At 34.7% G+C, this 22,914-nt stretch overlaps 1 protein-coding gene across 1 annotated transcript in view; it reads left to right on the top strand.

Annotated features, from left to right (window-relative positions):
• The first annotated feature begins 6,864 nt into the window (after window positions 1-6,864).
• nomo (nodal modulator) overlaps window positions 6,865-22,914 on the top strand; it is a 39,896-nt gene continuing 23,846 nt past the window's right edge. The window contains exons 1-14 of the mRNA XM_056459728.1: window positions 6,865-7,032; window positions 7,475-7,564; window positions 12,985-13,030; window positions 13,173-13,273; window positions 13,364-13,470; window positions 15,455-15,527; window positions 15,713-15,865; window positions 16,995-17,132; window positions 17,290-17,379; window positions 17,963-18,068; window positions 18,220-18,370; window positions 18,941-19,118; window positions 21,124-21,265; window positions 21,353-21,484. Of these exons, the coding sequence (XP_056315703.1) occupies window positions 6,895-7,032; window positions 7,475-7,564; window positions 12,985-13,030; window positions 13,173-13,273; window positions 13,364-13,470; window positions 15,455-15,527; window positions 15,713-15,865; window positions 16,995-17,132; window positions 17,290-17,379; window positions 17,963-18,068; window positions 18,220-18,370; window positions 18,941-19,118; window positions 21,124-21,265; window positions 21,353-21,484 (1,645 nt within the window). The 5' untranslated portion in view covers window positions 6,865-6,894. The remainder of the gene's footprint in view (window positions 7,033-7,474; window positions 7,565-12,984; window positions 13,031-13,172; window positions 13,274-13,363; window positions 13,471-15,454; window positions 15,528-15,712; window positions 15,866-16,994; window positions 17,133-17,289; window positions 17,380-17,962; window positions 18,069-18,219; window positions 18,371-18,940; window positions 19,119-21,123; window positions 21,266-21,352; window positions 21,485-22,914) is intronic.

Genomic DNA, 22,914 nt, shown 5'->3' with positions numbered 1-22,914 from the left:
TATTAAACTATATTATTGATCACACGTCACTGACACCATTACATGATGGTTTAACAGAGCTGGACAGACACCCCCATTCTCTACAGAGCTGCAGTATTACTGCAGTATTGAACTGCAGTATTAAAAACTGATACCTGATATTTTCATTTACAGTTGAATTGGATCAGCTTATTGCTTAAAGCAATCTGTACTGTAAAAAGCACCGTGAAAATAACGGTGATTTACCTTAACATTATAAAAACACTAATATGACAAACATGATCTTTGTAGGCTGTAAATATGTTGAAGACTGCATTCACAACCATGCAACTAAGTTACTGAACGTAAAGTAACTTGAAGTAATACATGCAGTAATAGCATCCTTCACATAGACTTTTGACCAACAATAGAATATTCATGCATTCATTCATTTTCTTTTTGGCTTAGTCTCTTTATTTATCAGGGGTCGCCACAATGGAATGAACCGCCAACTATTCCAGCATATGTTTTACACAGTGGATGCCCTTCCAGCTGCAACCCAGTACTGGGAAACACCCATACACTCTCACATTCTCACACACACACACTCATACACTACGGCCAGTTAAGTTCATCAATTCCCCTATAGCGCATGTGTTTGGACTGTGGGGGAAACCGGAGCACCCGGAGGAAACCCACACCAACACCGGGAGAACATGCAAACTCCACACAGACATGACCACAGGCCCAGCCGGGGCTCGAACCAGCGATCGAGTGCTGTCAGGCAACGGTGCTAACTACTGAGACACCGTGACGCCCCCAACAATAGAATAGCAAATCTTTTTTTTTTTTTTTTTTGCATTTAACACATTTTACATGACAAGGTTTCTGTTTTAATAAAGTAAAAATGTCAAATAATTTTTAAAAGAAAGAAAAAAATCCACTATTTCCTGTTTGCTTTAACTCTACTGAGGAGCCATGTGCAGCACTGCAGGAGTACGCTGCAACGCTCTCTCTCTCAGCTGTAGTGTTAGTGTTGAGGGATTGATAATCACTGGCTAATGTCTATAAGTACATGACTGACTGGTCTGGCCTGCAACAAGACATAGCAAACATTTCTTTGAGTGTCCTCCACAACCTATTTGTAACCTATTTATTTTTATTACAATAGCAAGGGCATCAAGTATGAAAATATAGTCCCTGATGAAGACCTCCAGCCCTGCACAACTGACGGCTGTGTGTGCAGTCAGCAGAGGCTCGGGCTGCAGAGCTATGCCAGATATACAGTACAGACCAAAAGTTTGGACACAAAGAGTTTTCTTTATTTTCATGACTATGAACATTGTAGATTCACACTGAAGGCATCAAAACTATGAATGAACACATGTGGAGTTACAGACAGAACAAACAAGTGTGAAACAACTGAACATGTGTCATATTCTAGGTTCTTCACAGTAGCACCTTTAGCTTTGATTACTGCTTTACACACTCTTGGCGTTCTCTTGATGAGCTTCAAGAGGTCGTCACCTGAAATGGTCTTCCAACAGTCTTGAAGGAGTTCCCAGAGATGCTTAGCACTTGTTGACCCTTTTGCCTTCACTCTGCGGTCCAGTTCACCCCAAACCATCTCGATTGGGTTCAGGTCCGGTGACTGTGGAGGCGCAGCACCCCATCACTCTCCTTCTTGGTCAAATAGCCCTTACACAGCCTGGAGGTGTGTTTGGGGTCATTGTCCTGTTGAAAAATAAATGATGGTCCAACTAAACACAAAAAGGATGGAATAGCATGCCGCTGCAAGATGCTGTGGTAGCCATGCTGGTTCAGTATGCCTTCAATTTTGAATAAATCCCCAACAGAGTCACCAGCAAAGCACCCCCACACCATCACACCTCCTCCTCCCTGCTTCACGGTGGGAACCAGGCATGTAGAGTCCATCCGTTCACCTTTTCTGCGTCGCACAAAGACACAGTGGTTGGAACCAAAGATCTCAAATTTGGACTCAGACCAAAGCACAGATTTCCACTGGTCTAATGTCCATTCCTTGTGTTCTTTAGCCCAAACAAGTCTCTTCTGCTCGTTGCCTTTCCTTTGCAGTGGTTTCCTAGCAGATGTTCTACCATGAAGGCCTGATTCACACAGTCTCCTCTTAACAGTTGTTCTAGAGATGTGTCTGCTGCTAGAACTCTGTGTGGCATTGACCTGGTGTCTAATCTGAGCTGCTGTTAACCTGTGATTTCTGAGGCTGGTGACTCGGCTGAACTTATCCTCTGCACTTATCCTTTCCTGGGGTGGTCCGCATGTGAGCCAGTTTCTTTGTAGCGCTTGATGGTTTTTGTGACCGCACTTGGGGACACTTTCAAAGTTTTCCCCATTTTTGGGACTGACTGACCTTCATTTCTTAAAGTAATGATGGCCACTCGTTTTTCTTTACTTAGCTGCTTTTTTCTTGCCATAATACACAATCGAACACTCTACTCAGTAGGACGATCAGCTGTGTGTCCACCTGACTTCTGCACAACACAACTGATGCTCCCAACCCCATTTATAAGGCAAGAAATCCCACTTATTAAACCTGACAGGGCACAGCTGTGAAGTGAAGACCATTTCAGGAGACTACCTCTTGAAGCTCATCAAGAGAATGCCAAGAGTTTGCAAAGCAGTAATCAAAGCAAAAGGTGACTACTTTGAAGAACCCAGAATATGACACATGTTCAGTTGTTTCACACTTGTTTGTTCTGTCTGTAACTCCACATGTGTTCATTCATAGTTTTGATGCCTTCAGTGTGAATCTACAATGTTCATAGTCATGAAAATAAAGAAAACTCTTTGAATGAGAAGGTGTGTCCAAACTTTAGCTCTGTACTGTGTGTATCAGGCTTAAAGAAAAAGATAAACATAATGCAGAAACACATTCAATTAATGATGACTGTTGGACAAAAACTATTATATAAAATTATGGACATTTTCAGAAAAAAAAAAAACTTTTTCCCCAAAAGAGGACACGTCTGGAAAAAGAGGACTTCTGTTCACCCTACATAATCTCTGTTTGAATGGGAATAGCTTTAGATGGAGATGTGGGGTAAATTATTATTACCAGAGCTTTTCAGTGCTTTTTTCCATCTGGAGGTGCCATCTCTATATCATCACAGACAATGTCAGCACAGACTACGTTAACTTCTACCTACTGTAAAAGGACAGAGAAACAAAGGTCTCCAGTACTGCCAATGCTCTGGACACAGACCAGCAGTAAATGTGCAAATATTTGGCCAATTTCTGTTTCAAAGTAGTCTTCCACAGTTGTTTCTATGTAAACTCTTGAAGCAGTGGAACAGATCTGTTAAACAAACTACAGGTGTTTTTACACATACAATTCAGATCAATATGAAGGTTTGTTTAGAGGAATGACATTTAATTTAGCTATAGGTGAGTGCTTATTATTGACAGAATCCAATCTTAATTAATTAAACATTTGATTAGACATGGGGGCGGCACGCTGGCGCAGTGGGTAGCACGATTGCCTCACAGCAAGTAGGTCGCTGGTTTGAGCCTCGGCTGGGTCAGTGGTCATTTCTGTGTGGAGTCTGCATGTTCTCCCCGTGTTGGTGTGGGTTTCCTCCGGGTGCTCCGGTTTCCCCCACAGTCCAAACACATGCGCTATAGGGGAATTGGGTAAGCTAAATTGTCCGTAGTGTATGAGTGTGTGTGTGAATGTGAGAGTGTATGGGTGTTTCCCAGTGATGGGCTGCAGCTGGAAGGGCATCTGCAGTGTAAAACATGTGCTGGATAAGTTGGTGGTTCATTCCGCTGTGGCGACCCCAGATTAATAAAGGGACTAAGGCGAAAAGAAAATGAATGAATGAATGGTTAGACATGTACCTATGTCAGGAAGCAGCAGGATTCACACAACAGGGAGGTAAAGGCAGAACATAATGTTAGCCTTTCATGTTCTATGTGAATTGTCCATTAATACTTGCTTAATAATACTTGGGTCACCAAAGACAAACACAATTTGAAGTTTAAGACTTTTTAAAGATCTTTCTACAAAAATGTACACAGTCTACAGATTATGTGTAAACGTAAGTGTGAGTAGATGTGTCAGGGTAATAACAGAATCAGGGTGTTGTCAGCCCATGTCTGTATCCTGATGAGTGTGCTTTGCCAGCATTGTGCCTACAGGGGTTTGAGCTCGGGCAGATCTAAACATTCCCTATGTGAATAAACCAGCACATCAGCATCAACGTTTACATATAAGCTCAAAATATCATTCAGAAAATTACAAAAATAATATCTGGCAAGGAAGTCTATTCACCAGGTCATCTAATTATTTAGCATTGGGGCATCAGCATGTATGAGCATGTTAGCATGTAGCATATTAAAACAAACTAAAGAAGAGCAAACAATTTTGTGGACAATATTGACATTTTTTTCTTAAAACATTGAAACATTTATTTTATTAAAATTTAATAAAAATATTTTAAAGGATTTTTATTTTCATATATTTGTACTTCATTTTGAGATTTTAATATCAAGACTCCCCTGTGTTTCATAAACAGATATCCTCACTATTTTAATATAGAAAACATCACGTGCTTGGACACAAAAGCAGTTTCTTATTCGTGAACAAACCGATTCTTTTCAATCATCTGCTGAATCGGTTATTTGATGAGAGATTGATGAGTGAATCAATGTGATGTTGTGGAGTCACCGACTCTAATAAAGTGGTCAGACCGAGTCATTGATTCTAGTGAATCGCGCAGACCGAGTCAGCAACTCTAATGAAGCGTTCAGACCGAGTCATTGATTCCAGTAAAGCGCTAAGACCGATTCATTGACTATATTGAAGCGCTTAGACCGAGTCATTGACTCGAATGAAGCTCTCAGACCGAGTCACCGCGGCAGGGAGCCGGATCGGCCGGACTGCGCTCGCGACTGACGACCAACAGCCTACTGTAAGTTATTAAGATTTGATTTTAGCATGTTGTAAATTAGTGTTGTTGTCTTTAGCTCATAACACTAGACTGTCAGTTGTTTGTGAGCTAAATGTACAGTAAAAGAGCGAGTCTTTAAGGCCGCTCTATGGGACTTCAGCGTGAGGGGCGGGGCTTGAGCCTGTGCGCGCGCTCACTGTATGCAGCCAAAAGCAAAACAATTTCAGATACTAAAAGCTAATATTTTATATAGAGTTCATTAGTTTATTTAGACCTGTGTAAGGTTTTTATGCTTTAGGTTTGTAATTGTCAGCTGTGTGGTTTATTTGTGTGGTTTCAGTAGTGACATCGTGATGTGCGCATGCGCGGTAGTCATAACATAGGCGCGATGTGCATATTTAAAAGTTCATATTTTCATCACGTTTGTAACACAATCTCTGCGAGCGCATGGAGAAATGAACGAGGAAAGTTATGGAAACTGTCTATACAATAAGAAAAAAGTCTGGAGTGTTTGAAGCTAAACACTGTACCAGGCACCAGCATCATATTCTTCTGTACACTCAAGAACAATCATGAAGCACTGTATTAACTTTAACATTACAATGACTGATACTTCATCTGTGGAGCTGTACTTTTAGGAAAAGTAAGTAATTGTTTATGACCAATCTAGATGTTAAATTTATTATATAAGCCTTTGTGATATACTATCTAATTAAGTTTTGTTAAAAGTTGTTAAACATTGATCTCTAATATGTGGTTTTTGATTATAAATTCATGGAAAAATACAATTATTTAAAAAATAGACTGACTTGTCATATTTGTAATTAGCAAATCAATTCCTAATTTGTTGTCCAAATAGTATTTTTGTTCCGCCAGACTCAGATTAATGCCTTCCAGGTGACTGTGACCTTGACTTTTGACCACCAAAAATATAATCAATGTGTTTTTGTGTTTATGTGTGGCAAATGTGAACAAATTCCTTTAAGCCATTCCTGAGTTATCACACTGATAATGCATGGTGCAGTACATATGACAAACAAAGGGGGCGCTAGAGAGTACAAAAAAACACCATGGTGCAGTACATCTAAAAAAAAAAAAGGGGGGGGGGGCGCTAGAGAGTAAAAAAAATCATGGTGCAGTACCTGAGAAAAGCTTTAGGGGCACTAGAGAGCAAACGGTGTGTGTATTCAGGGGGACCTACACACACTTTTATTTTCGTTTTGGCATCAATCTGAGGACCTCTCTGAAACTTTGAGGGAAGCCCATTTCCACCCTCTAGAGGCCATTACAGTGAAAAAAAAGTGAGGACCGGGCAAAATGTCCTCACTTTGCAAAAATGTCCTCACTCCAAAGGTTAAAAACCCATGCTGGTCCTCACAAAGATAGCAGTACAAACACACACGCACACACACACACACACACACACACGCACACACACACACACACACACACACACACACACACACACACACTATATATATATATATATATATATATATATATATATATATAGATAGATAGATAGATAGATAGATAGATAGATAGATAGATAGATAGATAGATAGATAGATAGTATAAAATGATATTTGTATTTTTACACCTATGCACACACTAACCAGCAAAACAGTCAATACCAATGGAATAAATGATGTTCCTTTTAGCCAATGGTGTATGGCTATATTAGTATTATTCATACTCGTATGTTGGTTTGATTATACATAACACATATATTTCATATGCTATTTGCTATTACAATTTAGTCTTTTCAGATGTAATGTATTATTTTATTTTACATTATTGTACAGAATTTGTACTGTATCATAATAATGTGTGATTCATTACTTTTTGGACTTCCTCTGCTGAAACAGCCAATGGAAACAATGAATATAGATCCCGGTCGTCATTGACCAATAGGAATAAGCTAAAAATGGTTTGCCATGAAATTGATAGGCTGAATTCATCCGAGCCATGTGCGCCGTACGTCAGTGCGCTACGCCAGTGCTGCACGATGGGTGGAATTAAAGAGCTAGCGATTCTTACGCTATCTTTTTTGTATTGTACATTTGTGAATGGTACCGATGATATTTTGGTTGGCTGCGGGGGGTTTGTCAAGTCAGATGTGGAAATTAATTACTCTGTCATTGAGGTAAGAAAGCTGGAGATTTCTGTTTAAAAATGATTAGTGGCTAGCAGCGTTAGCGCATGGCGTCCCGGAAGTGAATTGATAGTCTGATCTACATATTATCTGCTGTCCTAAACGGTGATGCATTTAGGTTGTAGATCGCATAATCTGTTGATCCGTCTGTCGTGAATGTAGCAGGTTGCGTGACGGCTACCTAATCAAACTGTCAAGCATTGTCAGCAAAACACATGATTTGTCCAAGCTTGTTTAATTAGCTTTGGCTAATCACTGAAAGATTCCATACTGTGAGACGAACGGTACATGTAGCTCGTCTTGTTGCAGTAATAGTAGCGTTAGTGTTGTTGTTTCAATTGGTTATGTATGTGTTACTAAATGAGTATTATTTTTAAGGTAACAACATTACATTGCCAAAAAGTAAAATCTATTACGTGTGTGTTCATTACAGATAAAGTTGTACACCAAGCAGGGTTCTCTGAAATATCAGACTGACTGTGCACCAATCAATGGTTACTTCATGATCCCCCTCTATGACAAGGTACAGTAACTCACACACTGGAATGAATGGATTGACTGGGTGGATTATCAGCCTTTCAAGGTCATTTAAGGGAGTTCTGCAACATGTATTTTATACAGATTTATAAGCTATTGTTTCCTATAGACAGGCCTGTAGTCAGACTGGTGAAAGGGGTGGTTCTTTTTTCTCAAAAAGTGAGCCTTTTTGCAGTTATTTGCTTCATTTTCTATTTAATTATGGGGTTTAAATACTGCATTTAGGGACATTTTATGCACTATTTTTAGCTGAATTAGCTTGTTAACACAACCACACTTTTTGATGTACTAAAATATTTCCTAAACATCTAGAATAAAGAAATATAAAGGAAAAAAACACTTTTTTTATACAAATTTATTACACCATATATCATTAGGAAGCAAAAATGAAATATAGTTTTTTATTTCATCATTTATAACTTTAGGAAATTTATAAGAAGTTATAATATTAATTTTATGAAATAAACTTGTAACCTATTGTCATTTATTAGGCAAATTACAAACTGGGGTGCGTTTCCCAAACAACATAACTCGCGGCTGAACTATCATAGCACAATGCATTGTTTGGGAAATTAACGATGTAGTGACGAGTGTTTCACCAATACCTGTTGTTTCTCTGTCACAGATTCATGATTTGAACCATGTTAGTTATAATGTAATATGCCCATAATGATGCTCTAAATGGGGTGGTAACAACTTCTTTAGAGAAGAACCCCATCATTTATTTGTGCAAATTATATTGTTTTACACGCACACACATTTTAAAGAAATCAAATATTAGTTTTGGTAAACTCGCTTGTACTCGCTTTCTATAATAACTGAAATGTATGTAAATGGCACATATAGGGCCTGTGTTTCCTTTACAAATATTATTGAGAACATTACATATTCTATTCTAAAACATAAAATCACTTACAAAAGCTAACACTTATACTAATATCATATATAAATCGAATTAATTTATTATTTATTAGAAAATGAAAAAAAATCCTACTTTAATAATAATATTAATGATGATGATTATTTTATTATTTTTTTTTTTATTAAGTAGGATATTGTTGTTGTTTATTTTTTGAAAAGTCTATTTTTACAATTTGACACATGCAAACCACTGCAGAAATGTTCTAACAAACAGGCCCATGTCATGTACAGATACTTGATAAATAACCTACTATAAATTAAAAGCATTAACGTATGCTATGATTTTTTTTTGTTTTAACAAGCTTTGGAGATGTAACTTAAATTCCACTTTTAAATAATAGGTCACCTACAGCTTTCGTCATGAGACATGGCTGTGTTTAAAATGACATCAATGTTTTCAAAGTGCACTGCGAAGGAAGCGCACTTGTAAACATAAAGATCGCTAAAACTGAACTGTAAAAATACTTTGACTTTAATGCTTTTTTTTTTTCAAAATAATTCCAAGTTTAAAAGTCAGAATGTTCGAAAGCAATAGGGCATGGATAACTGGGAATAGAACACAGCCAGGTACTATGTTTCTAACTACAGCTCCAGAGATGTAGTAGCAAGCAAACAAGTTTGCAACGCAGTTTGTGAATGTTCGTTGGAACGGTGGATTTGGGAAACTCCAAAACAACTAACCATGTTTGTAACGACAGAACTTGTGACATTAGTTGGTTATCGATGGTTTTCGTAAACGCACCCCTGAGCAGCACATTCAACTTTTCTCCGTCAGAATTTGTCCATTTCAATATTGAACAATTAAAGCATAATAATAATAATGTAGAGCTTGACGATTTTTCTAGCAGTATTAAAACTTTGTCAGTTTTTGTTTCAAGAATAAAGTCCAAGATTTAGAATAAAAGTTCCTTGTAAAATGTTTTCTCTATTTAACAACAATACAGTAGGTCAGTGGTGAAAGAGGACTTCACGTACATCAGATTCCGCTTGGTCTTAAAGCCTTTGATGGGTTATTTTCATAATTTATGATGTCTTAGCAGTCAAAGTAGAAAAGATGAGCTCATTTTTGAGAAAATAAAAACTGGACCTTTGTCTGTGGGGGTGGGTCTTTCGAACCACCCGAACCTGTCCTTTTAATATATTTCCATTAATTTATTTTGTATTCCGCTCTTTCTGTGTTCATAAACTGTTTTTATATTGTGTATGTATAAAAGTTTCAAATTAAACTATAAAAATTGGCTAAAAGTATTATTCACGCTCATACACTATGGCCAATTTAGTTAACTCAATTCACCTATAGCACATGTTTTGCACTGTGGGGGAAACCCATGCAAACATGGGGAAAACATGCTAACTCCATACAGAAATGCCAACTGACCCAGCCGGGGCTCGAACCAGTGACCTTCTTTCTGTAAGGCGATCGTGCTACCCACTGTGAAGTTACACAAATGGAAGTTACACAATATAAAGAAAACTGTCTTGTTTTAAGATTGTTTTTAAGACATAATGTAATGTAGTACAACATGCTTGTTTCCTGTTTTGTCTGGGTAAAGGATTTAGTAAACAAAAATAAATTAGCTTCTGTATATTTATGTAAATTTGGTTTTATATTCGCACATTCAGACTTTCTCCTTAATGTTGTATTTTCAGAAAAGTATCAATTGCAAATTCTTAGTAGGGAAATCATATTAGCAGCCAAAGACAATGAAAGTACAACATTTGTTCACCGTCAATTAAATAGTTTGTTTTGAAGTCATACTTGCATGCTATTTCTGATCGAATATTCAAAGTAGCATGGTAAACACTGTAAGGACAAGTTGTCACTGAACAAAACTGTGAATATAAAACCAGCGTGCGAATTACAGCAGGGTTTGGGGGGGGAATTGACCCCTCTAATTAATGCTAGTAGAATAGTAAGAAATAGCATTTCTCTGATCTTAAATATTAATAATTAAAAATGTATAATATAAGTATACATTTGACCCCCTTTATACCGGTTCATACCATTGTTCGTGCATAATCATGCCAATCAATGCTAGGAAAAATATTATTCAACAGTCTGAAACTGGCATTTCCAGAGCACCGATAGACATCTTAAAAAACACATTTCTTGTAAAATAGGTGTTTATATCTGCATGCAGCGTTAAAAAAAGGAAAAGGTACACGCATAATTTGTATAGCTTTACCTACAGTAACCTCTAAAATAGTCACTAAATATCCCTTAAAACTCTAAAAATTTATAGATTTTATTAATAAATTAAATGTCATATTAATACATTCATAAATTTGATCATAAATTTGATTCACTGAAGCATGTATACTCCCCTAATTCGCACACTATATAAAGTCAATTTTATCTCAATTTTAAAAATGATATTGAATTAATGGCAATCAAATGGCAATATAATAGACTTAAATATAGACTTAATTCTGCAGTCAGTCAGTACAACTGAATTATGGGGGAGTGGAGCTTGAGCTGGATTTTTAATATATTTCCATTAATTTATTTTGTGTTCCACTCTTTCTGTTTTCATAATCTCTTTTCTTATTGTGTATGTATAAAAGCTTCAAATTAATCTGTAAATGTGGGCTTAAAGTATTTTGAAAGTGCTAACACTCAAACATTTTTTATTGTAAATTATTTCTCATATTATTCAGGTAAATGCTCTTCCAAACAATGCTCAACGCTGTCTCGTTGTTAATAAACTCGTTAACTTCTCATCCAGAACTGCTCAAAATCATTTTACTTTTTACTGTTTTTGTGAAAAATTGACTGAGTTTGTGAGAATTTTGTTTACTTTTTTACAGTTTTTGTCAGAATTTGAACAAAACTACAGTTTAATATGAATACATTTAATAAGGTTTGTTATTTCAATTAACTGGACATGCTTTTTAATAGAGTCCAGGATAAAAACAGTAAACAAAAACCCAGGTGAATAGTAAATTTATGATGAATCAAGAATTGTATTATGTTGTGCAGCCCAAAATTGCATAATGGTGAAGCTTCCCCTGTGGAGTTTAAGCCAATCTCATATTACCAGAGGACTTGCAGATTGATGTAAGGATCTCTGATGGTGTAAATTGGGGCGAAATTTATCTTTGACATGCCTGTCTATTTTTAACTGGGACGGGAGTTGAGTTGGGAGTTCACTCTGAAATTCAGTATTTCATCTTTTACACCAGCAGCTTTATCTTAATTCACACCATCAGAGAGGCATTTTCAGAATCAATGACTTGTTCGCGCCTGATAATAAGATGCATTTTCGTTAATCCAATCTCAAACACATTCGCACCTACTGTATATATGTGTTTCACTTGTCCACTGCGGATTGGTGTTGTTGGATTTCTCAGATTGTAGTACTGCAAAAATATATGTGTACTTTTTTTTTTTTTTTTTTTTTTTTTTTTTTTTTAGATTTTATTTTTTTTTTTTTTTTTACAAAAAATACAAATATTTCAATAAGTACCAGGAAAAAAAGTTACTTCATGCATTGTCTAATGAAAGGATCTATAATTCATTTCATAATTGAATGAGATTTTAGAACATCGATAGTAATTTAACTTGCCTAAGAATAAAATTATGCAAAGGATTGCTGCAAAAATTATCAAGCGAAAAAAAAAAAAAAAAAAAAACTTGTTGTCCAACACAATCATTAAGAATTTCTTTTATTTCCGATCAACTCTTGCCTAGACACTTTACTCTGTTTTACAGTTTTAGTTCATATTGATGCTGTTGTTTTTATCAAATTCATTTAACCAATATTTTAGAACATCGAAAGTAATAAAATTAGGCGAATAATAAAAAAAATCCAAAGGATCTGGAACTGATCACATGAAAAGAATGGAAAAGAACATATACACAGTTTTCAAGGCTTAAACCACATCCCTGGGGGTTGCTTTGAAAAAAATAAAATGATTAAAAACACATCAAAGACTATGCAAAGCCACAAAAAGCACCAGTTCATAAGCGCTACATGAAAGGCTCTGTAAAGAATGAAAAAGCTGTAGCCTAGCCTTTTACAAAAATATATTTTGCAGTCAAATACTGATTTATTTTATTATATTATTATTTTATTATATCATTTTTTTAAAATTTATTTTTGCAAGAGAATTTTTGTAAACATATCAGGACTTTTAAGAGAACATTCTACTTTATACATTTTCACCTGCGATACAAAACTTAAACTTTAAAAGAGGGATTAAAAGATTATTAACAAAACTGTAAATCAGCTCCTACAGCTACTGGGTTTTTTTAATGAGCTCAGCAATAGAGCAGGCAGTGTTTAGCAATCCGGTCAGATGCAATTTTGACTACCTTTGGAACTTTTCACATTCCATTTACACCCATATATGTGGCATTGTACACTTGTGATCTGATTGAGGATAATGCATATTAATACCAGGTCCTAACATAAATATATACAGTGGTTTGCAAAAATTATTTGTGTTGATGTTTGTGCTCATATAGGCTACCATCTTTTACAGGGTGATTTTGTTCTTAAGATAGAACCACCTTCAGGATGGAGCTTTGGTAAGAAATACATTTGATACAACAAGAGGTGGTTATATAGTATAAAAGTTATGTTATTTATTACTTTTAACTGTATCACTCTATTGCTCACTAAATATTATCACTATTCTCCTATATTTTTGTTTTAACTATCCTTTTGCAGAGCCAACAACTGTGGACCTACATGTAGATGGAATTACTGACATCTGCACTAAAGAACAAGACATCAACTTTGTTTTTACAGGGTTTTCTGTTTTGGGAACTGTAAGTGGAAATTTGGTAATGCTAAATTTGTGAATCTGGTTTTTTTTGGCTAGGTTAAAACATATGCTCATTTATTTTCATCACTTTCAGGTCTTGAGTAAAGGGCATTTGTTGGGGCCGGCAGGGGTTGAAGTAAGTTTGAGAAAAGCAGGAGAAGATGCTGTTCTTCAGAGTGTCTTCACGCAAGCTGGAGGCCAGTGAGTAGATCTTTTTATGCATAAGTTGGCAAGCCGTCACTATGCAATCTATCCATAATGCAAAAGAAATGTCTTCATATACTTTATTGGATTTATGACATCATGCTTTTGTATGTTCTGCATTTTTGTAATTTGTAATCAATGTATTGAGGTAATGGGTTTATATTTTAAAATAATAATATTAATGACATTTTCCACTATTTACAGAAGAGCCTTTAAAATGCCATTCAATCTAACAATATTTATATATACAAAATACTACTTTATAATTCTTTATGCTTTCTAATTTCAATTGTCACGCTCAACAAGATGATTGCAATTATTTAAAATGCTTCCCACAGGTTTGAAATATACTTGCGGTGGTAGCCTTATTGAAACACATCCGATACCCATGGCACATAAATGGTTAACTACATGTGACACAAAAAAAATTTTGATTTTTAAAAATACTTTTATTTATTTATGACACTGTTATACACTGTTTCTTTTCAATGGGTTTAAGTTTATTAAAAAATGTTTTATGATAAGTTTAGGTTGCTTTATTGGCATGACATTTAGTACAGTATTGCCAAAACATTTTAGATAAGTATGTAATAAAATCACAAAATGCCAAAATCACTCTGGACCCCTCACACCCAGCACACTGCCTCTTTGAACTTTTACCTTCTGGTTGACGCTACAGAGCACTGCGCACCAGAACAGCCCGACACAGAAACAGTTTCTTCCCTCAGGCAATCCATCTCATGAACACTTGATGATAATAATTGTGGAACCAACATCACTACTTGCTATACACTTTTATACACATATACACTTATTTAACAACACACTTTACATGCCAATTTGCACATAACAGCTGCACATATAACATTGTATATAGTAATAAACATGTACATACACTTGTCAATTTGTATATTTGCACTCACTACTTCTATTTTTAAAAAAATATATTTATTATCTGTTTTTTTTCCTGTCTCTGTAATCCTGTTGCACTGTAGAAGCTCTGTCACGAAAACAAATTCCTCGTATGTGTGAACATACCTGGCAATAAAGCTCTTTCTGATTCTGATTCTGATAAAATATGTAATAAATTAACATCATCAAATTAATAGCATATACAGCAAATGAGAAATAAATTACAGAAAAAATTATAAAAACTAAAATAGATGTTTATTAATAATTAATTAATAATTAGAATAACAAGTGTAGATTATTTAAATAAGGCAAATGAGTTGATTGACCTAATGGTCTACATATATTTTGGTGTACATATATTTTGTCCTCTCCGAATGTTTAGTAAAGTTTTTTGATTACATCAAAGAATCTAATATTTACTGTATTTGTCTTTAATAAAAGAGAAATGCAAAAATGCAACAACTGAAGAAAGCAAGAGCAAAAGTCGACTGAGCAAAAGTTAACAGATTGGTGTTTTACAAAGAAAGTAGTTTTGCTTTCGCATCCAAACACACTGCATTTCTAGACATGGTGGCAGCAAAAATGCTACGAGTTAGGCCTTCTTTCTTTTTGACTTTTGAGTGATGTGTTGACAGTATTTCCACAGATTGAAGCGGAATATTTCTTTGCATTTGAGTATTTAGTCTTTAAGACTTTTATAGGTCTTATATACTGTATGCACAAACAGCTTATAACACTTCAAAGACAAAGGAAACATGAAATTGCATCATATGACCCTTTAAGAGATGTCGTAATGGCTGTAGAATAATAACAATAAATTGTTTAAAAAATAATTAGTTATACTCTTAAATATGACTAATTCAAATAAAAATGATTTATTTCATAGTAATTATTACCTAATAACCAAAAAAGCTTAGTAACATTATACAATTGGAAGTCATTTTACCACACAAGCCGGTATTTATTTAATTTAGAAATTACTTTTAAAATTCTGTTGCACAAATGACTGTTTCCACATATAACCCATTAATATTAGATATAATATCAAATCTATATTGCACTTTTACAGGTATAATTTTCTCAAGGTGCTTCCAGGAAGTTATGACATCACTGCTTCACATGCTTCATGGACCCTAGAGCAGGTATATATTACAAACTGACTTGTTGACAAAATACGGTTCCCAATGACAACACCTGAAGCAAGATGTCCAAGCAACTATATGTTCTGTTTGTTATCACATCACAAGTTAGAGCGTTGTATTGAAATCTAAAAGCAATTTTGTGTAGTTAAAAGCCCTGTTGGTTTAGTCATTTGATCTTGTTCCAGAGCTCAACTGCTGTGGTTGTGTCGAATGAAAACGCTCCTGCCGCAGCTCCTCTGGTGGTGAAGGGCTATGATGTCTCTGGAGAGGTGCAGAGCGATAGCGAACCCATGAAAGGAGTCAGCTTCCTCCTTTACTCTGCCAGTGTAACGAAGGAGGTAAATGGGTTTATTAGATTCATAACCCAACCACAAATGGATTCCATTCTATAATATAATAATGTGTTCACTAGGGCTGCACATTATATTGTTTCAGCATCAATATTGTAATGTCTGAATCTGCTATAGTCACATAGCTAAATCTGCGATGTTTAGTTGTGATTGTAATTAGCAAGGAAACAGGTAATAGAGTAAAAGAACTTACTTTTAAGGTATGTGACTGTACAAGCTTTCAGGATAATTTAAACTATTTGGGTACAAATGTTTAAAACAAAGATTAGTTGTATTTATTATTACACAGGGCTATTTTACTTTTGATTACATTACTTTTTATTTGACATTTGACCCTAATAGGGTTAGAATATCCAGCATACCATAAACCACTCTCTATTTCAATTGAACAGTTGAAGTCAGAATTATTAGCCCCCCTTTAAATTAGATTTTTGTATTTCCCAAATGATGTTTAACAGAGCAAGGACAATTTTCACAACATGTCTGGTAATATTTTTTCTTCTGGAGAAAGTCTTATTTGTTTTATTTCATCTAGAAAAAAGCAGTTTTAAGGTCAAAATAATCAACCCCTTTAGGCTATATAACTTACGATAGCAGAACAAACCATCTTTATACAATAACTTGCCTAATTACCCTAACCTGCCTAGTTAACCTAATTAACCAAGTTAAGCCTTTAAGCTGAATACTAGTGTCTTGAAAAATATCTAGTAAAATATTATTTGCTGTCATTATGGCAAAGATAAAATAAATCAGTTATTAGAAATGAGTTATTAAAACTATAAATGTGTTGGAAAAAAAATTTCTCTCCGTTAATTAGAAATTGGGGGAAAAAATAAACAGAGGGGCTAATAATTCTGACTTTAACTTTATATCTCTGTTCTATTGAATTTAGTTATGCTTGTAATTTGTTTATTTTATTTTATAGACACACTCCTTTCGCACTCTCTACAAAATCTTCACAATCAATGTAAAATTATGAATTCTTTCAAAATACAAATATTTCAATCATCTTGTGAAATTACATTAGTATTGCAATGTCAGTTCTTTCCAGTATCGTGCAGCCCTAGTCTTCACAAATGTGCACAGATACTTTATGTGAAGGAATGTATTCCTCCAGGATATCAGTGGCTGTGCTGTGGCTCCGGTTGATGGGGCTTTAGTTGGCGACTCCTCCCTTGTGTATTTGTGCAGTTCACAGTCTCGCGAGGATGGCACTTTCTCATTCCCCTGCCTTCCCAGTGGGGAATACACTGTGGTGAGAATTTTTGTAAAAGATAATTATTTTTATATATATTTTTATATAAATTATTATTATTATTTTTTTACTTTTTAATGACACCTTCATCACAATCAGCATACCGATTTCTAATTAATATGTAGTAATAAATCACAGATCACTTCTTGAATCATAGGTTCCATATTACAGAGGGGAGAGAATCACTTTTGATGTTGCTCCTTCTCGTATGGACTTCAAAGTTGAACACAGCAGTTTAACACTGGAGGTGAGTTTCTCTACTCGCTATTACTAATTAATTCATAGTAATAATGGATCCTTTTCACAATACTGTTTTGATTCTTAAAAGTTTTTAATATTTAGATTAAAAAACATTTCTACATTTATATATGTATTCACATATGTATTATATTTTAATTTGTATTTACAACAAAATTACAAAAAACTATTCACCACTTACGCGAGGCATTTCTAACACAATATCTGTGTGCAGGACAGTAAATTTGACGTTGTTCTCTTTTCTGGAACAATTTTTTCATGCAACTATGATTACCTCCGCTACTGGGAAATCTGTAAATATGAAAAGGGTCCATAATAATAAACCATCAATCAACTACATCTATTACACAACCAGATTTCTTCAGGCACAAAAGTAAATTCATAATTCAGAACCTGTAGAAATATTAATTGTGCCTGATAAGGACTTATTATACCCATTTATAGACCAAAATTGACCGTTTTGGTTGTATACTCTACACATGGTGTGTTTGACAAAATAATTAAAAGAAATGAAGCCAAACCAGTTAAACCTGTTTTTTGTTTTAGCCAATTATTCCTATTTTGTTTCTTAGCCTGTTTTCCGGGTCATGGGATTCTCTGTGATGGGCAGAGTTCTGAATGGCCCCGATGGAGAGGGAGTTGCAGATGCTGTAGTTACACTTAACAACCAGATTAAAGGTACCTGTGATAATACGCCTGAGTAATATAATTAGACATGCACATTTCTTAAGTAGCCAACATTTCATGCTTAATTAACAAATGTATGCTAATTTAACATGTTGACTTGACTTGCATTTATATTTTTCCTCTTTCTTGGTCTCTTTTACAGTGGAAACTAAAGAAGATGGTTCTTTCCGATTGGAGAATATGACCACAGGCACTTATACTATTAACACACACAAGGAGCTTATGTTTTTTGAGCCAGTCACTGTGAAGATTGCTCCCAGCACGCCTCAGCTGCCAGATATCATCACTGCTGGGTGAGTATGCATACATTACATTAAACCCAATGGAAGACTATATAGAGAGAAATAGAGATTTTTAATGATGATGTCAATGTCTTATTTTTACATACATTCAAATGTGTTTCTTGTGTCTATTTAAGATAAATAAGCAAACAAAAGCGATTGGTGAAGCAAATGAGTAAATACTATGTAAATGGCTGTGATTTTAAGCTAAATGTATGACGTATTTGTATGTTTTTGTATGTTTATGTCTTCTACACACAAATTTTGTCACTACTAGCTTATTGGTATCCTTAAACATACTGATGCTAAACGTACTGATACTAACATCTAAAAACCTTTACTTTAATTTCATGGAACAATTTACAAGTTAACAATAATTATAGATAACAGAATCAAATATTCCCATTACATTTAAGCCTTCTGCGTTATTTTAAATTGCATTAATTTAGTTTACTGTAAATTATGCTTTTGTAGTATTATATCATTTCAGTTTAAGGGAAATTAATGAAAATAGATTGAAGCATATGCTCTAGTTCAAATCTTCTGGTTTCATCAGATTTTTCCCAACTGTTTCATTTTCAGGTTTAGTGTTTGTGGTCACATCTCCGTCACCCGTCTTCCAGAGACCGTTAAACAGCTTGGACGCTACAAAGTTACACTCTCAGCTCAGAGGCAGGATCAGGGATTTTTCCGGACTGTGGAAAGTGACAGTCATGGAGCATTCTGTTTTCAGGTTAAACCAGGAGACTACAGCGTGCAGGTAAAGACAAGTACAGTGCTCAGCATAAATGACTACACCCCATTTTTAAAATTATTATTTTGATCTATTTCTCAGTGAATGGAGATCATTTTTTTGGTATAAAACAGATTTACCAAACAGGTTTTTTTTTTAATTAGCCACCAAACATCTTTAGAAATAGAAACATAATTAATTACAATTAAAATATATTTTTTTAAAAACTACAAAATTTCAACAGTTGTATCTATAATTTTTTTTGTTTCTCGATTTGTTTAAATTTTTTGTCCTTAACATATAAATTTAGGTGTAATAATTTTTGGACTGTGATCTTAAGTTTTTTTGTTAGATTAGCTCCAGGTTTAGCTTCAATACTGTCTAACTTAATGTATATGCACAAATATCCAATTGTAAATCATCCTATAGAAAATATCAATTTAAAAGATATATTTGTGAGGGGTAGGGGTGTAACGGATCACAGTTGATCCATGAGTCGTACGGATCACAACCCACAGTTCAGAAACACACGTGACCCATGAATTAATAATTTTATTTTACTTGTAGATTTATTCCAGGGTGTCCGCGGGGTCTTAAAAAGTATTAAAAGTTGATAAATCCATTTAGAGAAATTTATAGCCTTTAAAAAGTCTTAAATGCTCTTACAAGGTATTTAATTATAGTTGTATGCTAAAGTTTGAAATTTTTGGATGCTGTGTAGTTTATGAAATTGATCAAATCCTGCTGAATTTGATGTCACACTGCTTTACTTACGTAACCAAGGCAGCACTATTATTTCTGCTGTTCTATAGGCGAAACCTTATGAATTAACATTTTTATAAAGTATATCAATAATGTTTTAGTTTAGGGTTAGTTTATTACAATCAGTATTTAGTGAATATATTTAAAATGTCGGCAATATTACCTGTTCAGACTTGATGGTGATGAGGTCTTAATGTATAGAAAGAGTGTTAAAAAAGATGTTAAAAGGTATTGAATTTTACCCTCTGATTCCTGCATATACCCTGTATCCTAAATTTGTACCGATTGCAGAGAGATTGCCTCTCATGTCATTCAAATCACATGTATGATAGCATTTAGGCTTTCCTGTAAAATATAATGATGACGGAAGAAGTTGTGGTAGGTTATTCGGGATGTGGTGGGTTATTAAAGGGTTTTTCTGTCACTATTTGTTTAGCCTGCATTAATGCATTCAGTGTAAGCTGCACGATTAATCATTAAAAGATCAGGATCTTAACACCCACGCAACATAAATTATAAATGATGGGGATTTGCATATGTTTATTAATTTTTTGAATCGCTGCATTCAAATCTGAAAGCGCAAAAATCAAAAAAGAGATTCAGTCTTTAATCTTTTGACTTCGATATAAAGTAACTGAACTTATGAAGTAAGTAACGCAGAAGTACTGATATTACAGTTTATAATTTAAATAAAACCACTGATGTTTATGGTAAAGATTAAAATCACCAGCATATGCTCAAAAATGAAAGTTGGCGGTATCACATTATTTAACCAAAGGGTGGCGATAACCAGCCATCAAAAATATGCCACTGAAAAATTCTTCAAAAATGACACAACTAGCAATAAAACAGGAAGTTTTGAGTGAATAACTAAATAACTTATTGAAAATGAGACTGTGAATTTTTCACAGTACTTAATATTTTACAGTTTATTTTTATTCATCTGATTATTTCTTAATTTTATTTTAAATAACTTTTCAGGTTCTAAGTTTGTTAAAACCAAAAGTGTCTTGCAGTATTGTTTTTTGTAATAAATGGAAAGTAAATCACATTTGTCTCCTCCCCTTTTTGGCTGATCCGAAAAATGGTCCCATCCGTGACTAAAAAACCATAATGTGATCCAATCTGTGAGATTTGTGATCTGTTGCACCACTAGTGAGAAGTGTACTCGTAAATGCTGAGCACTGTATATTTATAGTTATTACAGCACTTTACTTTCAAATAAGTGTTGTAGTAAGTTGATTTATGAATGTTGTGTGCCTTTTTACAGGTGACTCTCCCTGAAAGTGAGGTGAAGGCTGGGCTTGCTCTTCAGCCTCACTCTCTGGATATCTCACTGGTGGACCGTCCCGTCACTGACCTTCTCTTCACTCAATTCATAGCATCTGTTTCTGGCTCTGTGTCCTGTCTTGGTGAGAGACGTTTTTTTTTTCCATGTCAAATTCGATTAGATGCATGTGTTTTCTGTCCTTGGCTTATTGATTGAATTGTACCATCAGTGGCTTGTGGAGATCTGACCGTCAGCCTTCAGCCTGTGAGCAGACAGGGAGAAAGGCAAAACTTCCAGTTGTCTGGCAGCAGTGAAACCCTCACCTTTACTTTTGGTAATGTGCTACCTGGCAAGTACAAAGGTAAGCACTGGTTTGACATGTTTTGATCTTCAAGGCCCAATCCCAATTCTATTTTTGACTCCTACCCCTTCCCCATTCTCTTGGCCCTTGAAACAGAGTGTAAGTGGGAAGGGCTTCGTAATTTACCCCTAAGAAATGAGACACCACTACAACACCTACACACGTCATCATATGTCAACGCTATCTCTTGCTTCATATGAAATCGACAATTGTGACTGCTGTAGTTTTTCCAGTTGCATTTTTTTTTGGTATTTATCTTCAGGAAACTGAAGGCAAAGATATCATGTTATCAAAATAGGCTTGTTTGAGATGGCCAAAATTTGCGCAGAATCGATCACCGGTGATCACCGCAAAATGCATGCGACGACAAGGCAGGTACCTGGGATTGATCAGTCAGCAGCAGTTGCTCTCCAAAGACTACTCTCACCAAAAGCATCATGGGAAACTTTTTTTTGTATTTTTGTTGATAATTAAAAAAAAATAAAGTCATAAAGAGCATTACATATGGTTATTTATTTAGATTTACACGCAAACAAAACCAAAACACATCTTTGTAAAAACATAATGTGGCTTATATAACTTAATGTTACTAATAAATCCTTAGGATGTGCATGTGTTATATTTTATTTCTCTCTTAGTTTAAAATCCTGTTTGTTGTCATTTTCACTTTTTTGTATGTTTGTGTGAATTTTGTATTGTAATTTTTATGCAACGTTACTCCATGAAAGTTAATACAATACATAGACTACATATATGCATACATGCATACAAAGGTAATCAGACTGCTTTGTCATTACGCTTCATCTTTGTGTGGTTTCATATGAGAAATGAAAGAGGTGTAGTAAACAAAACACACACACACACATATGTATGCGAAGTCAAAAGTCATGTTTAATAGACCAAGAACATTTTTCACAGTATTTCCTGCAGTCTAATAGTTTTTATTCTGGAGATAGTCTTAGGCTATTTCTTTTAGTCTGGCTGGAGTAAAAGCTGTTTATATAGACCTGATAAGCATGTCAATATAATAAGCCCCTTAAGAATTTCTTTGTCAAACAAACATTTGTTATGACTTGTCACTCAAAAGCATCTTGCTATATCTACTTAATTTATAATGTAGCCAAATGAGATTTCTTGAAAGCTTTCTTGGTGTATAAGCGGTTTATTTTGTCATTCTTTTAACATTTGTTGAATATACATATTTATATTTTAAATACGCCCTTTTAAGTAATAAGTTGTCCATCTTCTGTGATTCCGACCATCTTTTTGTAAAAACAGTGATATTTCAATTGCATCCACTCCCATGTTAAAAAATACTATAGTAATGTGTAGGAATAACATTAGTGTTTTTAACCATATTATAAAAATAACCTATTTAAGTTCTATAGTTGCTCTGGTATGACAACAACTATAAACATAACCCAATACTG

Source organism: Danio aesculapii, chromosome 6 (genome assembly GCF_903798145.1).
Source record: "Danio aesculapii chromosome 6, fDanAes4.1, whole genome shotgun sequence".
NCBI classification, from domain to species: domain Eukaryota; kingdom Metazoa; phylum Chordata; class Actinopteri; order Cypriniformes; family Danionidae; genus Danio; species Danio aesculapii.
Note: the sequence above shows the minus strand (reverse complement) of the source record. Positions and strands in the feature narration are given on the sequence as shown.